Source organism: Ostrea edulis, chromosome 3 (genome assembly GCF_947568905.1).
Source record: "Ostrea edulis chromosome 3, xbOstEdul1.1, whole genome shotgun sequence".
In the NCBI taxonomy this organism is placed as follows: domain Eukaryota; kingdom Metazoa; phylum Mollusca; class Bivalvia; order Ostreida; family Ostreidae; genus Ostrea; species Ostrea edulis.
In genome coordinates, this window is record NC_079166.1 from 21,078,411 (window position 1) to 21,088,889 (window position 10,479).

A 10,479-nucleotide genomic window follows, 5' to 3' on the forward strand; every position below is an offset into this window, starting at 1 on the left:
CCCCCTTTCCATTTTACCAACCAAAATTCAACAATATCTTATATGCTTACGAACTTTTACTAATTTTCTCACTGAATGAAAACTTATGATTTCAATATATCCCTGTTTCAGATATGATTAAAAATTAAATGAAAACTAAAATTATGTTTCACAAATAAGATTAGTATGCTTTATACCGTATGGAATGTAGTTTTCCCCCATGATTTCTCAGTTAAATCCAAAACGGTGGGGGAAATTTACATAGTTACATGTATATAAATCAGGAGGGGTAATACATTTCAACTTTTAACGACCTATAGAAAATTCACAAGTGCTTTATTTATCTTTTTTTTTTTTTTTAAGGATTTTATATGTGTACTTACATGTATGACAAGCAAATAAAACCGAAAAAATGTTTATCAAACCATACATCCATTTAAGGACACAGTGACACTACTGCATTTAGCAGTAACAATAACACCGTCTAATAGATATCCTTTAAATAATCTGATTCATATTTTATTTAATTTTCTATTTTTATTATTAAATTTTCAAGTGAATATCAAACAAACACATTCTCTCAATATCCGGTAGCAACACCTGACATAATCATGTTCACACTCAAAAAGAACATCTGCATGATGAGCCGAGTTCTCTCTCTCTCTCTCTCTCTCTCTCTAGCAGACCAAACCTACTAGAAGAGAATACACATTTTCTAAAGGCAAAAAAGTACTATGTTAGGTATAGCTATAGGGATATCTATAAAAGTTTATCTAATACTCTCTTTTGAATTATGAAAAAAAAGAAGGTTTTTGAGAGAGAATATTAGTAAGGACATGTCCTCACACCACTTGTCCTTACTAAGCTAATATTTTGATTGGTTGAAATTTGTCCTCACTTTACACGTTTTACTGCCCCCCCTCTCTCTCTTTCTCTCTCTCTCTCTCTCTCTCTCTCTCTCTCTCTCTCTCTCTCTCTCTCTCTCTCTCTCTCTCTCTCTCTCTCTCTCTCTCTCTCTCATGCTGTAGGTCACATTTAGGACATAATTGTGAGGATGCACAGTCATGGGGGGGGGGGTGTCCTCATAGTGCAATGCTGTCCTCACAACTTCTGTCCATTGGTGAAAATTTGTCCTCACTTTACACTTTACAACCCCTCTCTCTGACAACAATTGCACACATTCGTGTACTTTTAAAGTAACAAAAAGTTGCAACCATCCGGATTTATAAATCTTAGCCGTGACGGTCTTGCATTTATGGTGCGCTGTGAACAACCGACTATTAATCATGGCATCGATAGCTAGATTAGACGGAAAAGTCGCATTGATTACAGGTTTGTCAGTGTTAAAATCTATTTTCTGCATACAAGATAAGAAGTATGCACTGTTTTCTCATCTTAAGCAAAACTGTCATATAGCCTGTTGAATGAACAGTGTCTATAATATTGCTTGTAAAGGTTATCTGGGCTACACCACAAATGTATAAAGTTCAAAGTTATTCACATGTTTCTACTTTCACTTTTACACATGAATTCAGGTTTTCCTAGGGCCGGGCTATAGAATAAGGTTTCCAATTAAAAAAACAACTTAAAATTACTGTGATTCGCACTTCTGAATGCCGAGCGTTTGACAAAGGAGCAATCACTACCTATGTTTACGTCACAGATTTGACGCGGCCATGGCACTATCGGGGCTCTTACTCACGACCTCCCAGCCAGGCCATCCTTTAAAAAAAGATTTGTTTGGAATTACCGCCTGGCGGGTTTCAGACCCGGGAGGGAATTACTTTTTTCATTGAAGTTGAATTAAAAAAATTAATAATAAAAGTCACAATAAAGAACAGTGAACAGATTTATTTTTCTGACAGATACTTTTTCTTTTAATTCAGTTACAATAAAGTCGGGGGGGGGGGGTGTTCCTATTAATAATTTCATCAGTCTATTTCAGAGGATTTCTCTTTGAAAATCTTTAGCCCTTTGACAAGACAATCAGCACGGACTGGGAGAGTATAAATTTTGGTCCTTTGAAATTAGCATCAGCTGATGCAAAGTAAAAGCATAAATGTTTTCCTATGCCCTTTATAGCTCACTATTGCATCAGCATAGTATGCAAACTCCATGTGCATTGTGCAATTGAACTTCAAACACGTCAGATCCATGTAACTTTGACCAATGACATCTGACATATCAGAGTTTTTCAATTCAGTCGCAATTCCTTTCCAAGTATTTTGAAGACTAAAACTGGAATTAAATTATATTGCCAATTTTCACCTCATATATGTGTATAGAAACACGCAAAGGGATATTTGGCTCATTAACAGGATGACATTTTGGCGATAACTGCTTGTCATTGACAATCTTCTAAATGCTTCATTACATATAGCAAAAAAAAAAAAAGCGTTTTACTGATCCGATTGATTAAATTAATTGGATGTCAAAGCCGATATTCAAAAGACAAGTAATTCATTGATTGAACAAACTTTTGAACTTTTTTACCAATGGAATGAAAAAAAAAATTTAAAATATAATTTTGTCAATAAAATTTTTCCAGCAGGAATAATTCTAATGAGGCGAGAAGCAATTCCAAACAAACTATACTTTTATTTTGGCCTTACGAAGCACTGAGCTACTGTGACTGGAATATCTGATGTTTATTAGGGTTTGTTGCCCAGCATCAAGCCAGACTCTTCTTTGGAACCATTGATTTGCTGCAAAATTTTTAAGTAATCTCAATTCTGGAAAAAGTTATAAACATGTGAAGACATGGGTGCCATGAATGTTTGATACAACTTTCTTACTAAATACACATCAAAGCATATCATGTAGAGCATTTGCAGAACATAATTATGCTGCACTGGCTTTGATAGTAGTCATTTTACTATTAACAGATAGAAGAATCTAGATTCAGACTTTCGAATAAATTTGCCAGTTCATCTTGTGTATATATATGTTATGCAGTCAAAAACCCAATCTGATTAAAATCAGTTCCTTGATCTGCTCCTTTATTTTTATGTTGTCGCTATCAACAACATAAAAATATAGGAGTGGATCGAAGAGCTGATTTTAATCAGATTGCAAAAACCAACTCAGACAGTGACAGACTGTCATGATCAAACTGTCAAGAATAAACTCTGATAAAAGAGACCCTGTCACAAAAAGACAGATGAATATATTGTAATCATGACGAGATGAATTGATGTCATGAACATTCTGACATAATCATGACGAGATGAATTGATGTCATGAACATTCTGACAAATAGACTGTCATGAACAAACTGTGACATGGAAATTGTCATGAACAGACTAACAAATTAATAAAAAAAAATCTATCACGAACATTAATGAACAGACTATCTTAAAGAAACTGACAAACTTTGATGAACATTCTGTGAAAGAATGGTGAGAACAGACAGTGCTTTGACTGCTTGATTTGATGAGCCAATCATATGCGGAGTAAATCAACATTTAACCCTTTTAGTTAAATTTTCTTTGATCAATGAGCATATGAATACTTCAGTTTTCTTTTTTCACTCATGAACATAAAGTTCTGAGGCTTGTACTTAATTTCAGTGATGTTTGTGACTTCCAGGGGCCAGTTCCGGTATTGGGGCAGGGACAGCCATTTTGTTTTGTAAACTTGGTGCAGAGGTAGCCATCACAGGCAGAAATGTTGACAATTTGACCAAAACAGCGGCTGAGTGTGAAAAGGGAAACGGAAAAAAGGTGAGATCCTCCTGTGAACTTATTGCTGTAATGAAACACATGAAACAAGGCTGGATGGAATTTATGTAATGAAAGGTGTTGTCATATTTAACTCTGTTTGTTCTTTCAGCCGTTTACTCTCAACGGTGATCTAACAAATGAAGATTTTGTGAAGCAACTTGTGGATGAAACAGTAAAGCATTATGGGAAGTTGGACATACTGGTGCGTGAAATGTTAACAGATTCAGTTTGGAATGCTGCCTGTTCAGATTTTTGAGGATATAATTTTTTTAAATCATGTTTATAGTCAGTATATGGACAATACATTTAGAAATAAATTAAATCAGAAATGTGTAGCATGATGAAGTTGAAAAAGATTTGCATTGCATTTGCATCAATAATTGTCTTTCATTTGAAGTTTTAATTCAGTTGATATTTGAACTAATAGGTCAATGATGCCGGAATAGTGAAAACTGGAACCATTGAAACAACGACACTGGAGCAGTATGATGAAGTTATGAACATTAATGTCAGGTACATGTACTATGGATGTTTCTGATTCAATACAAATAAATACGAAACATTTCAATACGGGTGTGCTCTGTGTGTCACTGGACTGTATTTTCTAACTCAACATTTTAAAGCAGAAATTAAGATGGTTTATGGTAAGCTGATTTGATTTATTGAATGCCTGAAATCTCATTTCTAATTGAATATAGCAAGAAGCAGGGTTTTATTTAATGACAAAACGTGATTACAGTGTCATTCTTAGCTCAAGATACTGTAGATTTACATACGAATACATGTATATACAAGATGTATTATAATCTTCAGAACAAACTGAGGATCACTTTTTAATCTGATCTGAAATGATTTGTGTTTTCAGATCTATATATCATCTGACTATGCTTGCAGTTCCTCATTTGGTCAAAACAAAAGGAAGCATTGTCAATGTATCGAGTGTGAATGGCGTTAGATCAGTGAGTATTCTAAACTTCTCAGCTGTAATTAATGATTAAAGATCACTGAGGAATTTGGAAATTCGCGAAAAAATTAGTTTTATGATTTTTCACAAACTGATTTAAACCAGTAATTGATTTATCTTTGATATGTGTTTACCATATATTGCTGGTGCACATTGTGTGACTTATCTTGACTCTGTGTGATGGATATTGTATGTACAACATTCTGACATTATGTGATATTGTATGTACAACATTCTGACATTATGTGGTATTGTATGTACAACATTCTGACATTATGTGATATTGTATGTATAACATTCTGACATTATGTGATATTGTATGTACGACATTCTGCCATTATGTTATATTGTGTAACATTTTGTGATGGGTGACATTGTGTGAAATTGTATATATGATATTGTGTGTGTGTGACATTTTCTGTGTGACATTGTGTGTGTGACATGATTTGATATTGTATTACATTGTGTATAATGTTGTTCGACGTTATGTACCATTGTATGTTAACATGTTAAGTAGAAGTGTGACATTGTGTGACTAGGTGTGATGTGATATGTGACATCATAAGATATTGTATGTAACATTGTGTATGTGACATTATATTGTGTTTTTTGACATTATGTAGCATTGTGTTACATGATGTGACATTGTATAATATTGTATGACACATTGTATCTAATATTTTTTTGCAGTTTGGTGGCGTTTTGTCATACTGTATGTCTAAGAGTGCCATCGATCAGTTTACCAGATGTACAGCGATAGGTATGTGCTATCATTTACCAGATGTACTGCAATAAGTATGTACTATCATTTACCAGATGTACTGCAATAAGTATGTACTATCATTTACCAGATGTACTGCAATAAGTATGTACTATCATTTACCAGATGTACTGCAATAAGTATATACTATCATTTACCAGATGTACTGCAATAAGTATGTACTATCATTTACCAGATGTACTGCAGTAGGTATGTGTTATCATTATGCTGTAAATTCTCATGTATTTGGTACAAGTTTACAGGGGCTGACAAATCTTATTGCCCAATCTCTGGGGCAAGTGAATTTCTGGGTAGGACAATTACATTTTTTATAACCACTTGTCAATGGGCAAGTTACTTATTTTCCAGAACTGTGATGTGAAAAAAAGAATTTTTATAGAAAACACTGTCAAATTATTCAAATACAGCATTGATTGAAAAAGGAAGTAGTTTTAAGTAAAAGTAATCTTTCTGTTGTGTTGATTATAAACTGGTACTAGTAATCTGTATCTTAATTGATATACATACTGTACATGTAAATGATGCATGAATCCTGTCAATTTAAGGCCTCAATAGACAGCGATCATAGTTGAACAAAAGGAAGATCAATCAGAAAAATTTCTTACCATAACTAAGCTCAAACGGTCCATTACTGTTGTTGATGACAACATTAATTGCTGTTGTTGATGACGACATTAATTACTGTTGTTGATGACGACATTAATTACTGTTGTTGATGACGACATTAATTGCTGTTGTTGATGACGACATTAATTACTGTTGTTGATGACGACATTAATTACTGTTGTAGATGACGACATTAATTGCTGTTGTTGATGACGACATTAATTACTGTTGTAGATGACGACATTAATTACTGTTGTAGATGACGACATTAATTACTGTTGTAGATGACGACATTAATTACTGTTGTAGATGACGACATTAATTACTGTTGTTGATGACGACATTAATTGCAGTGCAGAACCAGAGTGACATTTGTCTTGTCTTTGTTGAAAAAGATTTCAAATTTAAGTTTTTCTTTTGAGCAGTAAAAATTTGAGTATAATCCCAGACTTAAGTTCAAGTTTCGACTGAAGGTTGTCGAGAAATTTAGGCCTGAGACAAAATGTGAAATATGATAAAAACAAATGGGAAAAGAACTTCCTGGTCAAAATGGGAAGAAACATGGCCATCAGTAAAACTTCGCAATATAAAACACAATGCACAGCATGTTTTGGGGGGATTTTTGTTACATTGCTAAACCGAAACAAATGTGTTTTACAATAGGTACATAAAGTGTATAATGTGCTATTTACTTTTATTTCATTGTTTCGGTAGGACAAATGAATTTCTAGGTAGGAAAAGTAAATTTCAACTTGTCATTTGCCCATGAAAAGGTATTCCTCAACCTCCGAGTTTAGTAGGTTTAATGGCCGTGTGTGGCTCAGGAATTTCTAGTTGAAGAGATACATGTACAATGTTTGTACTTTATTAGAAATGGTAATGTATCAGTGAGAAGTGCATTTTCCATCCACCTAGGTTGCTTATAAGCCATTTTCAACAAAGAATTCTCATTTATATGAAGATTCCACAGCCAAATATAACCACAGTTATCAGTAACACTGAATGAGCAGTATATTTTCTCATCTTATTGTCATTTGTGTAACACTGAATATTGATCAGCAGTAGATGTTATCTTTGTATGTCATTTGTGTAACACTGAATGTGGATGAGCAGTAAATGTTATCTTTGTATGTCATTTGTGTAACACTGAATGTGGATGAGCAGTAGATGTTATCTTTGTATGTCATCTGTGTAACACTGAATGTGGATGAGCAGTAAATGTTATCTTTGTATGTCATTTGTGTAACACTGAATGTGGATGAGCAGTAAATGTCCCCATTATATGTCATTTGTGTAACACTGAATGTGGATGGGCAGTAAGTGTTATCTTTGTATGTCATGTGACTAATTTATTAGAGGTTTATTGTAACAGAAAAGTAATTGTAAAGGTATGATACCATTAAGCATTGATAATTCTTTTCTGATGTTTCAGAGTTGGCCCCAAAGCAGGTCAGGGTAAACAGTGTAAAGTAAGTGTATTATAACAAACTACAAATGCTTCTGATTAGCTAACATTTTAAAGTAAGTGAATCTAATTTTAGCATGCTGCAATATAATGCTTTCCATATATTAACAGATAATGTACAGTACTTATGATAGATGCCATGATTAATAATTAACACACAACGAATTTAATTAAATGATATGTGAAATCCCCCCACCCTAAATATCACTTGTATGTTAGATAATATATAAGGTATATTATTGAATACATGGAGTTTTGTGAAATGATATTTACATAGAAAGTGATATACTTGTAGCCCTGGTGTGACCATCACTGAGATCCACAAGAGAGGGGGCATGGATGAGGAGGCCTATCAAAAGGTACTCGCACTTATTTACACTTTATGGAATTAAATGTAATTGTGTAGTATTTAGGTTATATGGACCGTGGACATGAGCTTGGATAGCTCAGTGGTTAGAGCACCTGACTAGTAATTCAGAGGTCCTGGGTTTGATTCCTGGTCCAGCCATAGATTTTGTCGTTTCCTATATATTCACATTTGGTGTCATAGACCACCCCTTGACTTCAGGTGAAACTCCTGCCAGGGGCAAAAGAATCTGGGTTGTGTGTCTCCAAGGGTGAAGACAATTTAAGGAGAGAGGAAAATGAAGTAGTTAGGGCTATACGGAATGTGGCCATTGGCCTGAATAGCTCAGTGGTTAGAGCACTTTTAAAATTAGTAATGCAGGGGTCCCAGGTTTGATTCCTTGTCCAGCCATAGATTTTTATTACAATGGTAGATTGCTACAAACAACTTTTAATGTATAGTGGTCATACCATACAGATGCTTCAGTGGTTGTTGACGCATATCTACACTTGTAATGTTTACAGGTATACTGCAGAGGTGTTACAAGATTAACACAGGCAAAGTTCATTGTTCACTGAAACTTCATTTTATCAATATGTACGATATATAGAGCAACTTTTGTAGCGCTAATTCATGATGAGTTTAAAACGTTTGTGTCCAAAGAGTGCTCTAAATTTTGAATTTACAAGTTTTATTACAAATTGTGTATTAAAGGTGGAGGACGTACACTGTACAATTCAATAAATTGGAAAAAAAAATTAAAAACAGAATATTTTGAGTGTTCTACTGAGAGTCTAAAATTTCTAAAGATCAATAAGAAAAACAAAAATAGTTTAAAAACCTGCATTTCTTTAAAGGATTATACCTGAACACAATGAGTACAGGTTCAGTTTTAAAATTTAAAAAATGTGGAGATGTTATTCAATTACGTAATTTTTTTCTAACTACAGTTTCTAGAGCGCTCCAAAACAACACATGCGCTAGGACGGCCCGGTCAGGTGGAGGAGGTGGCCAATGCGATTGCTTTCCTGGCTTCAGACAGTGCTTCCTTTATCACGGGAGTACAATTACCAGTGGATGGTGGTAGACACGCTCTTTGTCCACGATAGGCATGCAGATAAACAGATTCCAAAGAAAACTTACAGAAAAAATGAACTCAGAAAAATTGTTAATCTGGATTTTTATTGTGAGATCAGTCGAGTGGGCAGTTGATTAGTTTTTTTTGCAAAATGATCCTTTGATGTGATGATTGCATGAGAAAATGAAAATTCATACAGATGAGTAGCAGACATGTATATGTGGTATGGGAATATTGAAAATTACATTAATTTTATATATTCCAAAATCAAATATTTTGTAATGCTGTTTGCGGTAACGTACAGATATAGTCTCCTGAAAACAGGGTTTGGGATTTGGTTTTAGTGTCTTTCTCTTCTCATTTCTTACATTTGAAAGTTGGTGCATGTAAACCAATGATTCAGTCTGAGCTTATCTACATATTATATCACCCATGAGAGTCAGTCACCAAACACATTTTGATTTATTTCTGATAAAACATGATGCAGAATAAAGATTAATTCTGATGGTTACCTGTGATAAAACGTGATACAGAATAAAGATTAAAATAATAATATAAGCAGAAATTCTGTTTATTTTATTTGAAAGAACAGCATGATTGCTGTTTCTAAAAAATTATCTCTCTCTCTCTCTCTCTCTCTCTCTCTCTCTATATATATATATATATATATATAAATATATATACAGGGTGTGACCAGTCAACAAGGGATGGTTACTTGTCCTAAGGCACCTGATCCCACCTCTTATGTCCAGGGGTCCGTGTTTGCTTTACTCTTAATTTTGTATTCTTTATAGGACTTATGAGATTGATCACTTTTCGTTATTTTCACGTTCACAATACCATGGTCCCGTGGGGATCCGGGTTAGAATAGATCCTCAGTACCCCTTGCTTGTGGTAAGAGATGACTAAATGGGGCGGTCCTTCGGATGAGACCGTAAAAACCGAGGTCATGTGTCACTGCAGGTGTGGCAAGATAAAGATCCCTCCCTGCTCAAAGGCCATAAGCGCCAAGCATAGGCCTAAATTTTACAGCTTTTCACCGGCAATGGTGACGTCCCCATATGAGTGAAAAATTCTCGAGCGGGACGTTAAGCAATATACAATCAATCACAATACCATGCACCAATAATCACTTTTGTACTTTTAACTTTAGATTTTGAATTACTGCATCTTCCTATAGCGTGAATCATTGCAAGATTAACTGTTGGCCATGTTGCATTATGATAAAAGAATTTGCCATGAATGACGCACATCATTTCTCGACTTCTATGCAATAACTTCTCGTGCATCTCAAATCTTTTAAGGTCATCTGCTAGGACCCGTCACATTTACACCTGATGCCGAGCGTTTGGCGATAGAACTGTCACTACCTGTTTTAACAACTTGGCGAACTAAACTACTGAATTGATGTGACTACTACGATATGTTTTTCAGACATTTCTTGACTTTTTACCTGAATTTTTCATCCGGAAAACAATTCAAGCAGCGCCACTTATAATAATTTTATTCTTAATTTTGGACAATCGTGCAACACCTAG

General features: G+C 34.5%; 2 protein-coding genes across 2 annotated transcripts in view; both read left to right on the forward strand.

The window, feature by feature from the left end:
* The first annotated feature begins 1,227 nt into the window (after nucleotides 1-1,227).
* Nucleotides 1,228-9,506, forward strand: LOC125675229 (3-oxoacyl-[acyl-carrier-protein] reductase FabG-like). Its single transcript, XM_056157746.1, has 9 exons — nucleotides 1,228-1,311; nucleotides 3,568-3,701; nucleotides 3,811-3,903; nucleotides 4,129-4,214; nucleotides 4,567-4,660; nucleotides 5,356-5,425; nucleotides 7,485-7,521; nucleotides 7,813-7,876; nucleotides 8,814-9,506. Exons 1-9 carry the CDS (start codon nucleotides 1,266-1,268, stop codon nucleotides 8,970-8,972), a joined length of 783 nt encoding a protein of 260 aa, XP_056013721.1. The 5' UTR covers nucleotides 1,228-1,265; the 3' UTR covers nucleotides 8,973-9,506.
* Nucleotides 9,507-10,206: 700 nt separating this feature from the next.
* The window catches only part of LOC125675227 (3-oxoacyl-[acyl-carrier-protein] reductase FabG-like), a 19,905-nt gene continuing 19,632 nt past the window's right edge, over nucleotides 10,207-10,479 (forward strand). The window contains exon 1 of the transcript XR_008800889.1: nucleotides 10,207-10,479. This exon is cut by the window's right edge and continues 171 nt beyond it. The gene's annotated coding sequence lies outside the window, so the exon portion shown is untranslated.

Bases quoted from the DNA above. Each gene is read 5' to 3' on its own strand.
- LOC125675229 (XM_056157746.1), top strand. From the start codon at position 1,266: ATGGCATCGATAGCTAGATTAGACGGAAAAGTCGCATTGATTACAG. The intron at 3,904-4,128 runs GTGCGTGAAATG...TTGAACTAATAG, and splicing joins ATGGGAAGTTGGACATACTG to GTCAATGATGCCGGAATAGT. The intron at 5,426-7,484 runs GTATGTGCTATC...CTGATGTTTCAG, and splicing joins TACCAGATGTACAGCGATAG to AGTTGGCCCCAAAGCAGGTC.